General features: G+C 37.8%; 1 protein-coding gene across 2 annotated transcripts in view; it reads right to left on the minus strand.

Moving 5' to 3' along the window:
• TOX3 (TOX high mobility group box family member 3) overlaps positions 1-23,385 on the minus strand; it is a 74,587-nt gene that overhangs the window by 7,938 nt on the left and 43,264 nt on the right. Inside the window, exons 2-3 of one of the 2 annotated variants that reach the window (XM_021555056.3) lie at positions 17,291-17,356; positions 13,127-13,378 (exon numbers count right to left, since the gene is read on the minus strand). In XM_021555056.3, coding sequence (XP_021410731.1) covers positions 13,127-13,378; positions 17,291-17,356 — 318 coding nt within the window. Of the gene's footprint in view, positions 1-13,126; positions 13,382-17,290; positions 17,357-23,385 lie in introns of both variants that reach the window. The other variant, XM_021555055.3, reaches the window with a different exon arrangement.

A 23,385-nucleotide genomic window follows, 5' to 3' on the forward strand; every position in this document is an offset into this window, starting at 1 on the left:
TTAAGTATGGATAAGTACAAACCAGTTTTCAAAAATCTGTGTCAGCATGGAGACAAAAGTTTAGCCCAAATGACTTTCCTTCACTTTTTATAACTTTGCCCTCAACAGAGGCAGTGTTTCTGTGCTCCTGGAAGCCTTTCCTTGGCTGGGACAAGGGTGGCCATACAAAGAAGCAACATGTGTTAGAGGAGATGCACACCCTGCCTCATGGATCTTTATACACAAATACTGCAGCTCACTGCTTCCCTACAGCAGTAAATCACATTAATTGGGAATCTGACAGTTGTGTCTCTTTCTGCTGAAACCTATACAGTAAAATTAAATCATAGTTTAGCACAAAAATGCACGTGCAGCTGGGTCCAGTACAGATCAAGTTAACCTCACAAGCTCACGATCCAGATCCTGCGCCCCAGGGCTCATCCTCATTTTCCCCAAGCTTGCCCAGCCATTGCCAGCTTGGCTCAGCATCCACACCATACCACACTGCTTTTCCTACTTCTTAAATGCTTTTAATATTTTCAGTAAAGGACTGTAGTTCCTTAGAGATGAGTGTGTGTGCCAAAAGTGGAGCACTTGATACAGAAAGATCAAAACATCAGACTTATTGGCTGAAATACCCATTTGCTTCAGGGCACTTTTCTGTGAAAATCTACTGCTGTTAACTACAGGGTCATTTTGATTGTGACTTGTATTGGCAGTGGCATCTGGAAGTCATTCAAAGTCTTTTGTGAAACGATATCACTCTCCCATTACTCCAATCATTTTAGCTTACTGACGTTATTTTATTGCATGAAGAAAAACTCTGCTGGTTTTCTTCAGCAAAGCTGAAGATGATCAGAATAACCTTCTCTCACAAAAATAACTTTCTTTGTTATTGTGCACACAGTACTTTCTTGGAGGTGTTCTACCCCTAAAAGCCTTGCTTTTGTTCTCCCTTTATTGCTGCACAATACAGGCCTTTCTGGCCTTTACACTGAGGCAACAAAATGTGATGACAAGGGTTACAAACCATTTACTCCAAGTCTTGTCATTTCGGTTGCATCTATGATTTTATTGAGACTAAATTCTCTTGACTTGCACTGACCCAGAATCTAATTTTATACACAAGCCCATGAATTCTTAACTGTCCCTTTTTCTGATACTATCTGATGCTTGTGTGGGTTTTCTGCATCCACTTACTTAATTTCTGTTTTTCTTTTCTGCATCTTCTCCTGATTTCTTAGCCTTTTTTTTTTTTTTTTCAGTCTTAAGAGCTTCAGTAAAATCTCCTTAGGAATGGCAACAACAATAGTTTGTAACTGGCCATTTAGAACTAAACTGATAAGACATATATGAAAGAAAATGTTTCATATAATATCCAATCCCTTATTGTTCATATTATATGTCCATATGAAAACAAAAAACAATGTGTTTTCTGCACTTTGAGTTAAACTTATATGACTGATCAATATTTAAAAAGAAGAAAGTAACAGGGTTTTCATGTTTTTCTCTGTGGTACAGTGCTGTGGCCCTGAACAACCTATGGTACCTATATAAGAGCTTTCAGACAAAGAAGTATAAGCCATTTTTAATGTGTGTACAGTGGTTTGGAAAGAAGGCAGGGAGGCTAGTTCATAGCAATATTAAAGTCCATGGCATTTTCCTATAGCTCCTGAGCAAACAAAAGTCTTCTGAGAAAGGAGCTAAAATCAAGAAAACAAAATTTCCACCAATTATCTTCACTCTTATTTTTTCCCTGATACTACCAAAGGCCAACACCAAACAGAAAGGATCAGTAGCATTTCATTATGCTTGAGATGTTTATCAAAGAAATGTTTAACAATGAAAATCATCCTATATCAGAAGCACACATGGAAATAAATACAAGTGCACTGAAGCACCCATTACATCCTAATTAAATTATAATATGAAAACTGAAAAGCTCACATATCCAAAAATAACCCATTGAGAATATTAGGAGAATATTACCAGCTCTTTTACATAAACTTTAACCAAAGTAAATGTGATACACGAGTATTAAAAGCATTCAAGATTTTTGTAACATTAAGCAAAAACAAAGAGATTATTTCTGGCAAAAACTCATTAATTTCTCAAGCAGACAGTAGCAAGTTTTGATTGAATCTGTTCTGTTTTACACCCTTAGATTGAAGTTAGGCAAAACCTGGTGATCTTAAAACAAGTCAGGCAAAGCTCAACCACTGGTTTACTCAGCATGACAATCAAACAAGGACATGATGTGTGGAGCCAAAACCAAAAGAGAAATAATTTGTCTAACTCTTCTGCAGGCTGAAATGGCTTTGACTCAGATCAATCCTGTCATGCTACATGAGTGCTACAAAGCCCTCAGGTACAGAGACATTTATTGAGGGGAACATTGGCCACCTCTCTGGGCTCTCCAGTGACAGGGCAAGGGGAAAGGCTCTAAACAGAGAGCAAGGGGGTTTGGATAAGGTCTTAGGGAGCAATTCCTTAATGTGATGGTGATGAAGACAGAGATGCTCAAGGCCAGGCAGGATGGGGCCCTGAGCACCTGGTCTGGTGGAAGGTTTCCTGCCCATGGCAGGGGGGTTGGAATGAGATGATCTTTAATGTTGCTTCCAACCCAAATAAGTTTTACCCTTCTATGATTCTAATTATATACCTGGATTTTAAAAAAGCAAAATATAGTCCAAAATGTTTTCCCCTTCTCAAAACAACTTTATGGTGACTGTGTAGGCACAATCTCTTGCACAGCTGTCACCACCCTGTTGCACACATTATAAAGACTTTCAGCACTTTTCATAGAAGGCCTCATCAAAGGAACCATAAAGATATCTGTCCATCAAATTGTCCTGCTCTCAGCATTCTAATCACTTTAGACAGTCATGCCATAAAAGTCATATTTAGTCCTATTGCTAAAGGACACATCTCACAGCCTATGACAAATATATAGTTTATTTTACTTTGATTTGTAAAAGAACAAGTTTTCAAAACTATATAAAATATCAATGCATCAACAGACACTGGAGAGCAAATAATGGAGTAAGGAGACAGGAAAAAAAAAAGAAAAATAAAGAAATGTGTAAACTCCCATGCTTTAATTTATTCAGTTTTATCAAAGGTGTTTCTTGAAGTAGCATGGAATACCTAAGTGAAAAATTATATTAATAAAAGATAGTTTGCTCTTCTATTAGCAACACATTAAGCATCCAGTACTTAGTATAGCTTGCAATAGAGTTAGTATTTATTTTGACAGAGAAATGCATCTAGCCATTACATTGAGAGATGTCCTAATTTCCACTTACTTACCCTGCATTTTAAGAATCATTTCCATACAGTAATTCTATCCTGAATTCCTACCCTGATATAATTTTAATCTCTGGGAACATTCAACAAGACATTTAAAAATAAAACTAGGAAATTACTTTTTAGAACATTTTTGAGCAACACTGAAGTCTTGATTAAAATCAATGTCCACAGCCTTCCATCATTTAAATATGTAATACCTCCAGTGAGACTCTGGTGATGTGAGGACTGATGGAAGTGCCCCATGGAAGTGCCTAGAGGAGGATGTAGGGCTGGGATCTCACCCCGCACTGCATGAGATAGTAAGGGAATTGAGAAATCTGCCAACCAAATAAATAAGAAATAACCAAGCAAAATCCAGCATTTATGGTTATGTTCACTGTGTCCTGGTTTCAAAAGTTGACTTAAACTATTATATATTCTATTGCCTGAGGAATTCATCACTGTCAATGTAACATAAGCTGATGCAATATTTTAAAGGATGTATTTAAGTTGAAGCAAATGCACTTCAATGTAAAGAGTGAAATCCTCAGTTGTCCCTGACTGTAAATTACTCCCTTTACTTTTAGTCAAGTCAGCATATCTCTAAAAGAAATCCTCAATATTCTTTTTCTCCACAAGTAAAGCATAGATAAAAGAATCCATTAATCTAAATTTTTACAGGATTGGACTTCACTGCCAATCAAAACAAATCAAACTAACAGGATGCTTTTCTCTGTCAGAGATTAAATCCTTACTTAATAGAATACAAAACAGTTGTACTTGGTGCTGCCACCACTGAAGAAGTGTCCTTCCTCTCCCCTCCACACACACCATCATCACTAATAGAGCTGTCAAACTGCAGTTATCAGGAGATCCTACAAGCAGCAGCTTCTTTTCTCTGGCAGTGAAAAAACTCCCATGTTCCACTCCATGTCTCTGTAGAAAAATTACCTAATTTGAGTCCCAAAAAAAGCGTACAAGAAACAGTACATGTCAATTCATTAAAAAAAAATGTGTCTTCATCTGGATCTAAGAGATGGGTTGGTGACAAGAAGTTCACACATGTTCTGTTTCCTGAAGAACATGAAGAACATGTCAGTTTTTGGCCTGTGTGCCCATCCAATCCCTCTACTCTCCTCTGTTCACACATAAACCACAGAAGAGACATGAAAAGAAAAAAACAACAAAAAAAAAACCAAAACCAAACCTCAAACCCAATGAATATGAGGGCCCACTGATTTGTTCCTTAAAACTGAGTAACTTATTTTGTGGGTCATTGGGGACTACTATGGGGGGTCATACAAGACAGGAATTCTCAAAATCAAGTCACTCATTGGTGGCACCACTTGCACATATAACATCCTGCATAATCTACTGCATATATATACTGCATATATAATGGCACCTGGCAGTATGAAGTATCAGTTTTGTTCCTGCCTACTCCAGGCCCAAAATTTTGTCCCTTTGTAGTTTGTACATAGGCACCCAGTATGTTTCCTGCAGAGATTTTCACCGAGCACTTGTTTAAGGCACATACTGCAAATGTCATCAATGCACCACTGCAATAGGAGACCTGCAAACCACAAGTGAAGGTCTCTTCTGTGGAAGCAAACCCAGGGGCTGGGAGCACAGTGACCCCAGGCAGTGCAGCACCCCCAGAGATGTGATTCCAGACAGGGAGGTGCCAGGGCCACCCCCAGGTCCCTGCCAGAGCAACACAACTCCAGGAGCCAGCACTCACTACCTCTGCAGTGTGGGGCTGTGGCCGTGCGGGAACCAGTCATTCACAGCACGCTCAGCTGTGCATCTCTAACACACTGTGTCACGTGGAGAAAAAATACACAAAGCTCACAGCAAGGTCAAACTCACACAACCACCAAACTATGGGACAAGGACTTGTCTCTAAAATGCTTACAATTCTTAATTCAAATTTAAATTCTTACTGGAGATGCCCCACCACCCTATCCTGGCGTGTTTTCTCTTTGGGAACTTTGTTCTTACCCAGTTACTGTCCTGTGAGCCTGCAGATTCCTCACAGGATCCCCAGTGCAGGCCAGAGAGGTCACACTTCTTGGTTGATCATTTGCTATCAAGTCCTTCTGCTCTTGCAGACAAGGACAGGCTGGTCACAGCCCTCCACCCACCCACAGCAGCTGCTGCTGCTGTTTTAGCACCACCTAATTCACAACTTCTTTATAATTTAATTTTTACACTATTTTCTTGAGGCATTTTAAACAGACTCCCTACTCTATTCCTCTCAGGCTTCTACCATACTTTAAAGCATATTGAATCACACTCCTCTTGGACAAGGCACCCAACAGCATGATCACAATACATGTGTGACTCAGATCACAGATCTGGGCTCTGATCTGATGAGTCTCTTGGCATGAGGAGCTTCTCTCCAAATTAGCAGTACAAGCTTAGGTCTGCTGTATGCAAACAGCGACGACACATTGCAAACAAATCCTGGATAGTTGAAATTAAGTCCCAGAATGTCAGATAAATGCTGTGAGCAGTTTTGCTACAACCTCCTCAGCTCAGGTGCTTCAGCTCCCAAATCAAAGGCAGACTTCAAAGGTCCTTATTATGCAGTGAGGAATGTAGGGAGAGTGTGAGGGAGCATGACAACTAACAAACATTATCAAAGGTAACAAGAATTCTGCAAGGAATTGCAGAGGGACAGACTCAGGGCTTACATGGCATTTTTATGTTTAAAAATGGCTACAAGTGTTGGTAGCTATGTTCTGGGATAAGTTTTCTTTAGGTTTTGGGGGATTTTTCTTTTCTATGAGGTTTGTTAATTTACTTGTTGGTTTCTGAAGTAAATCAGAAAACTAGGTCTCCTTATGTTTTTTATTACCAGACACAGGTATGTTTTTCTTCCAGCTACCTAACAGAGTAATTAAAAACTCCAGAGAGACTTCACATTTCTTCAACACTTGCAAACTCAAAGTGGAAGCTGAGTACTGAGTAAGCTGTCCAAGGGAAAACAGGAGTGCTAACAGCAGAGAATAGCAGGAATTTCCAAGTTTTCAAATTACCCAAGAGCAGGCATGGCTGGACCCAACAAAGCCTTTGCCCAGGTACAGCACATGCAGCCCAGCTGCAGCATCTGCCTCATTCAGCTGACTTATGAGAACAGCACCTGATTTTAGAGTTTCAGGCCAGGATGCAGAATAGCCTGAAAGCACAGTTGGTGTCCACAGCCACAGACATCTGAGTTCCTTCCGAGCTCAGTTCTTAGGAATATCAGACACCCAGCTTTTGCTCCAATTTCTGACAGCTTTCCCAGTGAGCTGTATCCTTTCCCCCAGATTCATATGGCACCTCACAATATTTTCTGGAGCTGATGGATCTTGATATAGGTGCTATTATTATAAAATAGTCATAGTCTATTTTGCTGGACTGGTCTGCCTGTTACTGTGCTTTCACGCAGGAAGCATGAACATGACCTCAATAGGCAATAACCTACCTGTTTCAATTTCTAATATTTTTTAGCTTCTTTTAGTGCTTGCTATTCAGACAGGCGTCTTTGGCAACTGCTGCCACTTTGTCTCCTATGGACAGCTCCTTTCTAGCACTTACTATGAGTGGCCTATTTTTAAGAACAGCAGAAGTCATTTCCCTCTCTCATTAACAGGGGCCCATTTATTGGTCTGTACCAATGAGCGATGAGAAGTGAGTATGTCTCAGAAAAATGACTCTATTTCATCCACACTGAGAATTACAATGTCACTGAGGATATGAAAGTGTTCACACTATTGTTTAGCAGGCCAGCACCATCTTCCCATCAGCCCAAGCCACAGCATGGCCCTGTGCCAGAGCCACTGCTGCTTCCAGGGCTCCCAGCCTGTTCCCCACTGCCCCCAGGGCCCTGCAGCTCTGGGAGGCAACTGCAAAATGCCAACTCCCTCATCAGGTGCAGAATAAAGCATTTAATTCCACACCAAACAAAAAATAAGTGTGAAAAGACACCGAAGTTCATCCACAGAGCACCCAGCTCTGAGCTGTGTCCCAGCCCAGCTGGGAGCAGCCACCAGAGCTGCCAAGGGAGTCCTAAAGGTCTCAATTTCCAGAGCGTCCCCCTTGTTCTGTTCACGGCCAAATGTCACTGCTCGGAGCCGCCCAAGCATCCTTTCATTCAGGGCTGCTTCAGATTAATTCTTCCTGGTACCACAAATTCTGCAAAGCAGTGGCAATAACAGCTGCCATTTCTGCTGGGAAAGGCCAATACAAGCCAGACTAACACTGCTGGTTTAAAGCCCGAGCTTAGCAACTCAGCACAGAAATCTAAGAAAAAATAAAAGACTCTGTTTTTCTAGTAACAGTAATTGCTACTTCTATAAGCTAATACCCAGAAACTTGTGAAATTTGTTGTACATTTTGTATCACAGATGACAATAAACACATTCATAACAATAACAAGGGCTTGTTTTAAGAAACCATTCCAGGCGTTAAACACATTAATGACCCATGAAATAACTGTTTCATCTGCGACACATTAAACAATGTTGTTATAACATTTTATTAATTGAAAACCTACTCCATGCTCTCCAGATAGGAGATTACTGACTGGATATTAAAAGAGAGATGTAGAAATAAGTTTCTTTGTAAAGGAAAATGAAACATATAAATGAGAGGCAGCCAGCCAGGTGAGTATTGAAATAACTATCTTTTGCCAATTTCAAAGCAACCTTTTTAGCTTTCAGTCTTCCAATTTTATGTTAATCTATTCACTTAAAGTTCATTAGTAATTTGGGAATTTAAATTACAAAAAAAAAAATTTGAGCTATCAGTAAAAGGCACCACTGTTCTGAAACATTGATAATATTTCTATTGTATGCAGCCTTTAATAAGCTCAAATTTGCACCTCATCTTTTTAAAGTCACATTCTTGAGATGTTTATTTTTAAGTTCTCTTCTTCAAATAAAAGCAATAGTCACCATTGTGTTTTTGATTTGAGCACAGTGCCACTCCTAAGGAGTAATATAATTAAAGATGAGCATATTCCACTATGAATTAGCCTTATCTCTGCAGAATCCTGACTGTGCTGGCAGCACTGCAACAATTATAAAATATAAACAGGCTGAAATCTTCATCAAATAGGAAACACATTTTCTCTAGCAGCATAAGTAATGTAGTGAGCAATATATATAAAACTATCAGTCTGTTTTGCTAACAATTGTACGTTTTTGAATAAAAGAAAAAATCAGACTGAAAAAAGACAATTATTTTACTGTCTATTTCTTAGATATCAGAAAGACAATTTTGAAATTCATCAAAGCTAACCTTCTGTTATGTACAACAGGCTAAGCTGAAAAGAATGTTAACAAGTTCAATTTTCATTCAATCAGCACTACTGCTCTCTGAAATGTTTCATTGCAGGAAAGAAATAAAAATAATCTATATGGTAATTATGAGGATGAATCCCCCAGTAACTTTCAGCTACATGAAAGGTCAGTTCTATTCAAGATATTTTATCAGTCCCCTGCACATACTCCTGTCCTGTCATTTTAAATCTGAACAGCATTTTATTTTCCCATTTACAGCTACCTGCAGAATTAAGTACTTAAGCCAAATAAGAAAAAAAAAAAAAAAAAAAAAGAAATGTTGAATGCTGGCAAAGGCTATAATAGCATGGAGATAAATCGTTCAGCTGCTCTCTCTCAAGCCTCTGGGGCTGCAGATTTTTCTTCTCCTGGTGCACTGTGGGTATTCAAAACTTGTTCAACATGATTTCATTTCATTTCAGGCACTGCCTGAGAAAACTAAATTACAGAATCAATCATACAGAAGGTCAGAGTGAGACTTCATTACAAGTATTGCATGCTTGCATGAATATCTTTCATTTATGACTGACCCAATATGTCACAATAGCTGTCTAGTAAAAATAATCCACTTTCTGAAATTGATGTACTACTGATGTCAATGCTACTCAGCAGGCTGGGCAGATTAGAGAGAGGTGTTAAAAAAAGGAACCCTCAGGAGCAAAACTTGTAGTTTTATAGAATTGCCACAGTTTGCAGATTAAAATAATTTTTTATGGGCAGCTCAACAGAAAACAGAGCATTAATATAAAATATCGGGGGTTGATTTTTAATAAGGATATTACTGTTGATTTCTGCTTATTTATATTCAAGTATTTATAGGGATAATATTTGCATCATGTAAATCCATGCATTCTTTGAAGTCAAATGTACATCAACACTCCATTTTTCAGTGACTCTTTTTTGAACATTAGAATTTTATTTGCATGTTATTAAAATATTAAAATTAATCAAACTGCCTCCGTTTTATCTCCTCTTTTTGTTGCTGTTGCCTGTTTTTGAACGTTAAAAAATGCTGTAAAGATAAATGTGTTGTGTTTGTTGCCAATAATAATGAAGTTAATCAGCATTGTGACAAATTGTCACTCTTTCCACAGAATGTATACCATGATAGCATAAACAATGGTTAACTCACCAATAACAATCTTTAGTAATTCCTAAGTCACATTTATGCTGAGTATAAATATATAAATATCCTTCTTGCACTATGAATGCTATTTTCAATATAATAGTACATAAAGGATATGTTAAACCTTTTTTCTTTCTCTTTTTTTTTTTCCATGCGTGTGTCTTCCTGTGAGTAATATGTGAGATCCTTGCAGAAGCATTATGTGGTACCTAGCCAACTCCATACCCTAAGGGAGACATAGGAAAACCTTGACATAACCTATTTTTAAACGTGCCTCTGGCGATTCTGCATTCAAGTTTATAGGTGAACATGTCAGGTAGTACATAGAAAAAAGCCAAAGACACACAGTATTAATCATAATTCTGTCCAAGCCCATTTTATTTTTTCAACATTTGTGATTTAAAATCTCATGACATTTCTCAAGGTGAAATTCTTGTACCAGACTTTGCAGCAGGGTAGGACTACATTTACCTAAATTAAATATTGCTTACAGTAAAGCTTCACAAGATAAGGAATAAACTCAATGCAGTTAATATTAAAATTATTTAAGTTTGTATTCAGCTCAAGAAGCTTTAGTGATTAGCAGTACACCATTAATACAGCATTTAAATAAGACTATCCCAGTGTCGCTGGATAAGAACATTGTTCTGTAAGTGTATACGAACATCATAATTATTTTACAACCCCATCTTTAGTTCTTTCAGATATAGTAAATTCAATTGACCATGAAATGAAATTTCATAGTCAAAATGCCTCCTTTACATTTTTTTATTACTGCAATAAAGTTTTTATAGCTCCAAGGCAAGGTAATTCATGAAATGTCTAATTTAAGGATGAATTCTAATATTATTAATAAATATTTACCAGTTTAATAAAGTGCACATTTTCAACATAAAATATGATATAATGTTTCCATTTTTTATTTTTGAAATACAGATTAACTGCTGGAAAATTTGACTACTAAAGAGAACTATGTGAGTTCAGGGGAAAGCTATGTAAGGACCCTTGGTTAATGTTTTTAAACTTCCCAAAGCTACCTAGCATTTATGAGCAGATGAGAAAAAGTCTAAGTAGAATACAATGGCAGGGCATGAAACAGCATGAAACAAATCAAGTAGTTGTGGGCAATGTCTGCCATACAAACCTCCCTATGTGCCTCCTCCATATCAAATAATTCCTCATCAATTCTCTGCAGCAAAACTGTAGCACACAAGTTCCCAATCCATAGCTTGAACTGGAAATAACCCTAAAAATGCCACTGGACTACTGGGGCAAAAGGCAGGAGCTTCTCTACATCTTTTCACTGACCTGTATGGGAACAAATCCTACAACTGGAGTCAGTCTAAACTGTGCCATTAATTTCTACATTGGGAAATTAGGGAAAGGGAAAAGGCAAAGATGTGAAGCCTCCCTTTGAGCACCAGAAGAGGTGAGTGAAAGAATACATAATCTAGAGGGTTGTTCTGGTTGGAAGTGACAGCATTTACTCATGGAAGAATCACATTCAGTGAAAGGTTGCAAAACTAAAGGGTAAAACTGGGTCAGGCTACAAACCACTCAAGAACATTGAGGGGATACTGGGACACATAACATCACTCCAGCCCACAATACTTTCTGACCAAGTTGCATTGTATTCTGTGCACACACACTCCATTACTTTTGTTTTCAGGCACAACATTCCTAACTCTCAGGTTTTATTAATCTGATCTTCTTTCAGAAGTTACACAACATGTACAGTGCAAAATGAGATTAAAACAAATACCACATCCTTCAAGGCCTGTTTTAGGCAGCGCCTGTTTTGGATCCACAGAATAACTAAATTTTGTATCTCCTAAGTAGTGACCAGCACGTGATTCATCCTGAATTAGTACAAGCTACACTTTATGACCTCCAAAGAAATATTAAAAATTTGCAATGAAGTCAGCAGCCTCTAGAATTACAGAAAAATATTTACTGCCTGTTGGTTTGTAAATCTTTAATTAATTTTCACTTGCCATGATAATAAAAAAGAAATCACAACATAACAACACAACCTTTATTACAGTCCAGCAGTAAATATGTATTTTCACTATGTCAAGTTCAGCAAAAGGTCCTATATAAAAGGGCTAATCAGAAAAAAATACAGTTGATGTAAAATATCTGTTCAAGCTAAACATTCACTCGCTCTTCAATATGCAACACAGAAACTAATTCTAATTGTAAGCACTGAGTTTAAAATGCTGAGTAGGATGAACTGGCTCACAGCTGTGTCTCATGGCTGGCTGTGTGGATGTTACTGCACAAAGCTCTCAGAAACCCACACTGGGAGATCCCCCTGAGCCCAAAGGGAAACTCTGCAATAACACTGCAATAACCTCCCTTGGAGACTGCAGCTCTACAGTGTCTACAGGTTCTGGAGGAAACTCCACACATCCCTGCTTCTGATTGGTCTAATTAACTCTGGAATTAGCCTCACAGTCCCCATCACTCAGCTCTTCCACACTCAGATCATGCCTCCCTATTCTTGAGGACCCAGACACAGCTCAGGAAGAGAAGACCACCCTGTCCCAGCCTCTATGGCCAGCAAGAGCACTGGACACATCAAAGCTTTTTTATGGCCCTGTATTTCTGAGTATTGTCAAGGCAATACATCCCTCTCACTTCTATTAGGAGTTTGAAAAAAATTAGTGAATTCCCTCTTATAAAGATTTAGCCCATGGAATATACAGGATAGAGGGAAATACACTGCTTTTTTCCTGCTGCCATACTGTGTCTGGCTCTCCTTCTGAACTACTCTCAATACTGCACTCTCAAAATATCCTGATGGATGTCAGATCTGGGTCCTACACTTCAAATACAGACAAGCAATTCATTCTAAATGTTGTAGTTCACCCTGGCCAACACTATGGTCTTTCAATTCTTGATGCCAGTGCCAACTGCGTAACACATTTTTGAACTTTAGGAGCACTTGGGATGCACATGATGCCAATGGATATGGTCTTCCAAGTCCATTCTCAAAATGAAAATACTGTGTTTGTAAAGCCTGACTGCTTCTTCTCAAGAGATCTGTTCACAAACAGTATAGCATGGCACTGTACATTAACAAACATGTTTATCTTGCTGAATCCACCAGTATTTAACCCTTAACCATTTGGCAACTGCGTTAGGGAGCTGAGCAATAGCCAATCATTGTTTGCTGTGTAACAACACATGTGTCATTGTTCATCCAGAACACGCCTGTAACATGACACAGAACAACAGCTTGGTCAGGCACCCAAGGAAACACACAGATCTTCTGAGGGGTCAATGAAAATTGAGAGATGGCCCAGATCTAGTGAGAGGTCAATGAAAACTGAGAGATGGCCCAGATCTACATGCGACAGACACCATTAGGCAATGGGAACACACAAAGAACCAGACCTACCATATGCAATCCACTGCTGTGGATGACTCCGTCTTGCTCCACGAGATTCCGGGATATTGTAATAGAGGGAAGATCCAAGCTCTGGGGGGGAAACTGAGGCGTAAATTCATTTCCTTGTGCAGGCAGCTGGTCACCAAGGCCCTGAAAGGGGAGCAGTATGTCTGCCATGCCCAGTGAGGGGTCTGACTCAGGTGGGGGGGTAATGGGTGGGATTTCGAACTCCTCATCCCCAAGGCTCGGCGTATGGAACGTCTGCTGGAAAAGGACACGACAAGGCAAACAGTGTTAGGGCACACAGGGCTCAGCAGTCACCTCCACACCTGAAGTCCAAATCTTAGTTTTTTCTCAAAAGCAAACTCTATAATAACCAGCAAAATTTTAAAGTTTCGTATGCTGAATGAGTCTGTGGATCATTCTGATTAAAGATTTAAGTCTCATTATCATATGGCTTAAATGGAGTATCAGTATTAACAGTTTTTTAATGTGCACTTAATTAGCAACATCTGTCTGTTGTTAGTCCGAATATCAGCTACATTGGATTTGGCTGAATAACAAACTGCCACTTTATTGATATGTTAGTAAAATAGCACAAACAGCTTACATTACTCTCACGCTTCATAAAACACTGACAATTTCGTAGCATACAAACAACAGGAAGTCAGCACTGACCATTTCACATCTTTTGTTTGCTTTTATCCACTAACAAACATGAAATATTACCATTCTTTATTTGTTTTCCATCCCCAAAATATAGTGAAGCCTTTTAAACAGAGGTTGCAATTTGGAGGAGAGACATATGAAAGCGTGAGGGTGATTACAGCAGTTTCCAGTGCTTTCTGAAGCAAGCCAGCTTTGTTTGAACAGTAGGTTTGTTATGAACTAAACACCTGTTAAGATGCCTTGAGCAAAACATTTACTGCCAGTTATCTTCAGGGTTTGTGCATGTCTGTACGTGTGCATGTGTCTGTCAAATATAATCTTTATTCAGAGTCTGTGTCTGGCTTCAACGTTGCTGACTTTTATTTGGGAAACAAATGAGCTACGCTTATTCAAATTTTTTGAGAGTTAAATGAACTTTCATGTATTATTTCAGGTCCACTGCTACTTAATAATTGAAATTCAATGCTTGAAATTAGGCCATTTCAAATGTACCCAAATCAGGACTGCCTTGATCAAATTGGGCAGTTGGCAATCCTAAAATAGGCACTCTTGTCTTGTTCTGGACATGCAAGGCTGCTCTGGGATTTGTTTGTTTGCATTAGTTCAGGATTCAGGTTGGGGCGGAAGGGAGAATTGTTTTATGTATTAATTACATTGTTTGAAAGAGTGACTTAATGCCACTTAATTTAAAAATGATAAGTTCAGTGAAAGATCTCATTAACTGCTGCAAATTGTCATCCTTCAAACTGTTAATGATGATATAAATTAATAACCGCTTGAGAGAAGATGGAAACTGAAACACAAGAAAAACCTTTGCTTGCATATAGAACCTGTCAGCTGTCATTATTGGTCTCACACCAGAAATGATGGGGTCCCAGATTGCTGCAGTCTGCAGCACTGTCAGAGTCTGCTGAGACTGTGCCCATCTCGCTCCAACTGCAAGGCTGTAACTCAATTCTGGATGTGAAGGCTGGGCCTGGATTAGGGAGATGTTTGACTTCCCCACTGCTATATTATAAAAGGTGTGAATTTTTCTTCTCATGGACCCCGTGGTTCACAAACACAAAGGATGGATTGGCCAGGAGAAGTGGTTGGCTAATGAACATAACCCTATGGCTGCATTTGCAGTTATTTTGGCACTAATGTGGTCTAGTAACAGATGCAACTGTAATTTGTGACTCATTTGCTACCCCATTACTGCTTAATGAAATCTAACATATCACATTAACAATACGGATAAACACTCATTCTTGATATGTGGCATTTGGCTGTTTTCATTACCACTGTAATTAACACTTGAAATATTATTTCAATAAATATTTAAGGTGCTTTAAAATGAGTCGTAGTAATCATGACATAGAGACAGGAAACATAAAGCAAATGTGTGGCTTCTAAGCCTGAATGTGCTCTAAGATTACACTCTTAAGGCATTATTTACAGAAATAAATGGGATTCTAGCTCAGCAGTGCTCAGGCCCAAAATAATACCGAGAAAGCTACATTCATGTTAATGCAAAACCACTATAATTAAATACATTGTAATGCAGTAATTGCAAAGTAAGGTTCACGCTTTAATACGAACAGTAACACTTAATCATATTTTTATTCCTTGTTCAAGCAAAAGGGTTCAGTGAAATCAGTATTATTATAGTACATTTGAACCTCTCTTTACTTGACATATTTATGAGATATTAGTAATTAGAAGAACTAGATCTTTTTTCCCTATCTAACAGAATAATTCCAGGACAGCTGCAGAAATATATAACACAGCTAGATAATAATACATTCTTTTACTTAGAAAAGTAGCATCCATCTTAATACTTAGGTCAAATGGGAGAGTAAATTGATGGAATACCTTAAGATTTTTAAATCTGAATTTAATTCTGAGTGTATAATTTATCCTGATATGTGTATATCTTTAAAAAAAAAACAAAAACAAAAAACAAACATATAACAGGAATAAGATTGAGAATAAAATAGATGTAATCTAAGAAGAAAGCAACCCCCTTAGTGAAGTAGCCTTAAATCCAAATCACTGGGCTATTCAGTCTGTAAAAAGAGCCTGAATAGTATGCAATTTGGGACTGCAGAAAGGTGGTGTTATGACCAAAAGATGGTATAACATTTGTGAGATTTATTTTACCAATCATATTTTTTTAAGTTATTAACTTTTCAAATATTTATATCTCACACATATATTAAAAAAAAAAAAAAAAACAAAAAAAAACTGTGTGCATGGTTAAATGCCATCTGTACTGAAATGTTCAAAACATTTGTTCCTTTTGATAAAAATGCAAATCTGGAGAACTGTTGTATCAACATATAACAGCCAATGTCTGACACGGTGAATTATCACAGCTGGAATTAAATTGTCTCTGAACAGCTGCTGGCAGCAGAGCTTTCATCAATGTTTGATTCAAATGTAGGAAAGAAATTCTACAGAAAGAAACATCATGTTGTCATTACAGATGGGGTTTGTGTTCATTATCACAAATAACACTGGAGCTAGTGCCAAATAATATTCCCTTATCTAAGCAGTCTTGCTGGGTAAAAAGAGATGGTGACCATTGTATAAATGATTCATAAAATCTTACCCTAAATTCTAACCTTTATATTTATTGTTACACCTTTTTGCTTATTTTCTCTGAGGTCATTGTTTTAGAAGTGCACAGGAATACCTGTGACTGAGTCCCCACTTACAACACAAAAATCAGGGCTGCCTGGTTTTCTACCCTTTCCTCATGTTGGGCAGATCATTTATGACATGCAGCCTCTAAACAGTTCTTGTTCTCCATATTGCTGTGTACATGCAAGGCAGTGCACGGAGTAAGAGCTTGGGTTCCATGGATGAGCAAAGGCAGATTCTGTCTGCACTGGGGTCAGGATTAGTGTGATGATTGTCTTCTATAAGGTGGCCCCACCTAGCAGATACATGGAGCCTGGAGTTCCCACACTTTCTCCTGTCTCCATTCTCAAAGGCAGTGATCAAATGCATCATCTCCACAGCCCAGCCAGCCTCCATCAGCCCAGCCTCTGGGCTTGTTGTGGACCCTGGATTCAAAAGATTCCTTGATGTCGCACATAAACTTCAGGCAACAGAGCTGGCTTTGGTTTTCTATCTCGTATGAGTATTGAGAACCCAAATTAAACCATTTGTATCTATAACAAAAATTAGAACATTAGCTAGTAATGACTATTACTAAGCTTGCTTTCAAAGTGTACACCTACTGTGCCTTTTATTTGTTTCCTTCTGTTCATAATTTTTTTCCATACATAAAGCAGATTTGTTTCTATTGACATGCTATGTAAGTAACAGCCTTATGGACAGCTAAATTGACTAGTAATGGAGAGCTGTCAGGTTATTTTCTTTCTCATTAAAGTCTTTATTTTGTGCTCCATAAAACACACAGAAATTCGGCACTTCACTCTTCATCCATTCAAAGTCTGTTAAATTATCACCGCAAACCGCAGAATATGAGCATAGATAAAAAATAAAAACATCTACCTCATTTGCAGCAAGAAATGCATTATTTGCCTCTGCCATGTTCATGTAGTTGTTATTGTTTCCAAACTGAAAGAAAAATAAATATTTCGATTTAATGTATGCCAAGATAAACTTTTCTTTACCCCATCACTGGCATAGAAAAGGTTGGGGTAAGAAAAACAACAAAACCAAAACAACAAACAGATAAAAAGTATTTGCAGATGTTCTTTGAAGTCAGAACTCAATTGGTTTCAACAACATCATCATCATTATTATTATTATTACTATTATTATTGTTATACATACTCTGCATCCTCCAGCCTTTACAAGGAAGATATTCATGTGTATCTCTCCAACATTTTTTGCCCACACAGCAAAGCCACCCCAGAGACCTAAAGGTGACTTTGGAAATTAAGAATCTGTTAGGAAGAGACCCCCAGGAAAGATATTTCTACTCTACTACATGTCTTTTGATGCACATTATAGCATTTCTGCCAGTGATCCTGATTGCTGTAGCTGCTGTATTCCTACTCCAAGTAGACCTGGCTCCAAGGAGCTGAAGGCCAGTAAGGGGAAGAATGAGAATCTGCAATGCTGTTCCTGAAGTCTCTTTCTTTCCGCAACATTGAAAAGCCAAACAATCCCCCTTTGTTTATCTTTCACTGCAATGGAGCTCCCACTCTCCCAGTGAACATTAACACAGAACATTTTGCAAATCAGAGAAATTCTCCAGTATGAACACTTGTTGAAGAAGATAGGTGCTTTTACTTCTACAGACTGAACACAGACAAGAAAGAGAATATCAGCATAATACTGTGCCTTATGCCCTTGAACAGCACTTCCAAAGGCTTTTAGGCTCATAACCAGTCCTATGCACGTTCCCAGAGGAGGGAGGCATCCAAAGTCTTCGCTTCAAGGAACAGACACCAGGCATGTCAGGCACCTACAGCAAAACTTTCCCATGTGCACATCGCTGCTGCCAGGCACAGAACAGCACAAAACAGAGTGTTGAGGGAGGGAAAAGCCCCTGTCCCTACCACATCACTGCTGCTGAACTCACACTGAGCATTCTTCCCTTAACTCCCATTTTTTTAGTTTAATAAAACTAATATTTTTAGGAAGACTTTATCCTATCTTGCCAGATCTTGGTGGACCTGCCCCCCTCAGCCCCACAACAGCAAACACTCCCCACAGCAGTACAAGCTCTGTAAGCAGTGCGTGGGGATGGGTGACCATGCACTTGTTTTTTCCAAGCAAGAAACTCTGCTGTGCTTTCAGAGCAGCTGAACCTGTCCTGAAAGGAAAACCACTTTGCTTCAGCTCTATTTGCTACAGCTGCACTTGTGCCTGACTGTTTTTAGCAGTGAAATGTTTCAGTCTCTCCAGTTTCTCACTGGAGGGACCAGTGATCCTTTCAAGAAAGGCTCTTGCTCTGAAAACTCATTCACTTCTGGCAATAAGACAAAGTTAAAAGGAGATAAAAAAAAAAAAAAAAAACCAAAAAAAAAAAAAAAAAAACCTGGAGTCTTGTGTACCTGATGAATTGTCAGATTGACTAAACAGGACATCAACCAAATTAAAAGACACTCATAGGGGAGGAAAGGAATACAAGATGAGATCCCTCATTGTGAAGTAACAAATTCCATTTTTGTACTTATTATTCTGAATCTTTCAACCTATAACACATGTTAAGCAACAGAGGCCTTAGCACAATATGTAGGCTGCCTCATAGCTATTAAAACTCTGTTATCCCCAGCTATGCAGATACTCAAGTAATGTCATCCATTTTTTAAAAGCCCAGATGTCACCCATGTTTGGAGATTAAAAAATTCAAGTAAAATTGCACATTCAAATGACTGTTTTGGCACTTGGGGATGTGTGTGTGGATTTGTTGCACAAAGACACTACTTCAGCTCAACAGTGCGATCGACAGGATAGAATTTTTCATGTCAGTTAGAGGCAAACCAAGAATGATTTACATGAAAAACTCAAATGGCTCAAATAGAGCTGTTCTTTCTACAGTAACAAAAAAAACAAGGAAAAAAAAAAGAAAAAGAAAAAAGAAATTAAGTTTTCAAAGGATAACTAAGGGCATGATGGACATATATTGCTCTCAGCACAGCTACTGCTTTCTGATTGCTAGGGTGGTTTTCTTATTTTTTGTTTTATCAAAGTAAGACAAAGGGGACACTGACACTTTAATTTTCCATTTTATTAAGACTGTGGAAGCAAATGATATAACAAAAAATGTCAAAGCTAAAAGTTACAGGTACATATCCTTCAAGTCATTCTGTTCTTAGGCTATAATATTTAAGACCCCATTGTGTATGACTCAGGCAATGATGTCAGAAACTGGAATATTTCAGCTTTTGTTAGTATGGATCACAACTAATATTCTTCACATTTATTTTTTGCCTCTAAACTAGAAATCCATTGAAGGCACATAACAATTATCAGTGAGTATTTCTAAGATTAAACTTCCATATTATCTAATGGTACCTATAACAACAAAAGAAAATAAAATGGTTATTATCTTAAGGACCTAAACAATTCAAAAAACAAATTAAGCTTAGAGTGAAATAAGAACTGGGTTAGAAATCCTCTTCTGAACAGTTAGTGTGCGAATGTAATTACTGAAGAAACTACAGCTAATCAGCTGTGAATTGTATCCATTAATTAGTATTTGCCCTGGAGAAATAAGAAAAATCAGTAACAATGTTAACACTGCAATGCACTGATGAGTACTGAAACACAGGGCCCTCAGCATTTAGTCAAGCAGGTGGCTCCAATGGTCCAAGTAATTTAAAAAGCTCTCACCTGAAGTGCAGAGCTGGAATTACAAAGCACTTCTTGCATATCTTTGTATCTATATAAGGCTATAATTAATGGCTTTTAATTTAGAAACACTTTGTGATCAGCTGGGAACAGTTATAAATCATTCTAAATAGAACAACGGGTCCTTGCCTATTTTAGTAAAATAATTTTTTGTGAAAAGATTCTTGTTGCAGACAATATTTTCCTCCATTTATTTTCTTAAGGAACATAAACAGCTCAGAGCATCGGTATGGTTGCCAGCAGGGATCCAAATTAAAGGGGAGACCCAGCAATTTGGCTGGCCCAGGTAGACTCCCAGAGGCTCCCTCCTGTTGGGTTTCCCTGGGACAGAAAAAGATTAAGATGCAGCACCTAGTACAGCTGTTCTTGTGTTGGGAGGCTTTGCAAAGAACTTTGCCAGAGCAGTTAGCAAGGTTTTGGTTAAACTTTTTCATCTAAAGAACCCTTGCTCTGTAACTAGGAAAGAGTAAAATGTCTCCAGCTTCCTTTGGCAATAGACACCATTGCATTACAATTTTTTTCATTTGGTTCCAGTTCAAACTCTCTGTTCAGTTTTGATGAACACATTAAGTGGGAGTACCCAGCTGACTGCCACCACCAACCCATGGAAACCACACGCATCTGCCCATTTCAGGAAATGAACTGCACACAAACAAAGCCTCTTCTGAACTTGCTGTGAATCACAGCTTCATGCAAATCACTGCATTAAAACCACAACAGTTCCATACCCTGCTCTTGTATTTTGGAAGGGCACCTGAATCTTTGCACTGCTGAAATTCCCCTGGACAGACAGGAAGACTAGAATGAGACTGGATGCTTGGTTTACTAACTATTTGTATAAAGCATGTCCAGAAAACTCATTCATTCTAAAATATCTGGTTGAAGCTCTTCTCTTCTCTTGCCAGACCTGAAGCCAAACACCTGACCTTACTGAGCTTCTCTAGCAAGGCTGTATATTTGTAAAGCAAGGGGGAAATTCATTCTCTTTCATTCCTCACCACATGCTCTAATGAAGACCAAATCAACTCCTGCCCAGCACTGGGGATATAAAAACTGTATCACTGCCACACTTCTACCAAATGTGTTTTCTTAGACCAAACCTCTGGGGCCAAATGTTAGGCTATTTGTTTGTAATCAAGGAATAAGGCACTTGGAACGGGCACAGCACAATGCTATTTGGATTTTCAAACTACTCTTTGTACTCACCAGAGCTTAAAAATTGGTTGGTTATGAAAGCTGAGACTAATGAGCAGTTGTTTTAAGGCAGAATTCTGATATGATGAATGCCACAGAAAACCCTTGGCAGCTTGGGATAAAAATCAGTGATTAAATGTCCACTGAGTCTGAATTCCAGCTAAAAAAGTCTTCAGAAAATTGCAATTGTGGCCACTCTCTGGACTCTTTGGCAACTGTGATTGACTCATCACAGCAAGAGATAAAAGACAAAAGAAAACTTCACAACACAAAACTATAATAGTTTTAAAAAAGCTGCAAGATTAAAGCAAATAACATTTGAAGGTGTTACTATTATGGACCCAAAGAATAACATTTTGAACTTATAAAAGTTAATCAGAATTTTGCTACTGATTTTCATGGAGAAATCATTTTACTACAATGTTCATTCATTAATATTTTTTACAACCTGTTTTTAAATCAACTGACTTATGGTGGAATTCTAATCTGAAAAATGTTAGAACTCACATCCAACTATCCATTTGCTCAAGTCAAATACAAAAATACATAAGCTACATGAAACCACACATAAAGGAGCACAGACTTTTAACTGAGCATCTCAACAGAAGAAAAACTGAATGTTTAAAATAATATTTTTACACTCATAAAGAAAATTTAATTCAGCAGGTAAATTTGTTAAATATGCCAAATAATTCTTTTTACAATACTGCTGTTTAATAGTGCAACCCCAAGGAAGAAACACAATTGGGAAGGTTATTATTCCAGCACAGGATAACAAAACATGAAACGTGAATAAATGTCCCAAATGAAAAACTTAAAATATATATCCAAAACAGGAATGAAACACATTTTATCATCTACTCATAGATAATACATCAACTTACATTTTGCTTAAAAGGAATGACTGCAATTCTATGCTCAAAGAAAAATTACATATCATATATCTGAGAATAAATTTTACAATGTATAGTTATGACAGAATCCACTCCCTACTGCCCTTTTTTTTTTTTTTTTTTTTTAATTAAAGGGAACTTTATCCCAACCCTTCCTGGAAAACAGAATTTGAACTTAATTATCATGACACCAGCCATCCCTTCATAATTATTATTTAATGTCTAGTCAAAATACACATTAAAGTTTGTCAGGATAGTATTTGTAGTCAAAATTCTCACTGCCTGTAGAACAAGCTCTAAATCAGTTCTGTCACAGCATTACATGACCTCCTGTGTATGTATTTTAGATAGTTACACATCCAAATTCTATCATTTCTGATGCCAATTTACTGCTTATGGAAAATGGCACCCTCAAATGATCACACAGTATTTCTGCAGTAAAATTAAAATCCATATTTTTTTTAAATATAGCCATTCATAAAATCATTATTTTATGGTGTGAGCATATTTGTGGTTTTCAAATACCAACTAGCACAAATATATATTATGGCAAGAATCTCAGTTTTATCTTCATATTTGGCAATTTAATTCCTCTGAGGTTACACTACCCTTATGAGTAAAATGAAAGATAACAATCCCAAAAGATGTAATTACAGACCAAAACTAAATTACTTTGCAGGTCTAAGTACTGTATCTTAATAATTTCACCAGAGAACATCTTCACTGCATTTGGGCAGATTTGATTTTGCTGCCTGACCAATAATTACAGCTCTGGCAAATACAATGTCTGATAAGGACATCAATTAAGAATGAGCATTGTGTTATTTAAAAAAAAAAATTCATCATGTTCACAGCCTGTCTGATTGAATGAAATGCCAAATTAAATTAATGGAGATTGCTAAGTCTAGCTGGCTGGTGGGGAACCATGCAGAAAGTGGGACAGCATAGACAATAAACTGTCTGTAATTAAAAGATGAGAAGCTGGACTAATGCTACTTCAGCCTGATTATTCCAAACAAAACAATATACACTAAAATTATTCTGGCAGAAGTGGAAGGAGTGGGAGGAGGGCTGGGATAGGGGACTTTTTTTTTTTCAATAATATTAACTTTTTAAATTTTTAATAATATCACCATCTACGAACAGCAGTGTCCTCACCAGATGTATTAAATACTGGGGGTGTTCTCATCAGAA

Source organism: Lonchura striata, chromosome 13 (assembly GCF_046129695.1).
Source record: "Lonchura striata isolate bLonStr1 chromosome 13, bLonStr1.mat, whole genome shotgun sequence".
In the NCBI taxonomy this organism is placed as follows: domain Eukaryota; kingdom Metazoa; phylum Chordata; class Aves; order Passeriformes; family Estrildidae; genus Lonchura; species Lonchura striata.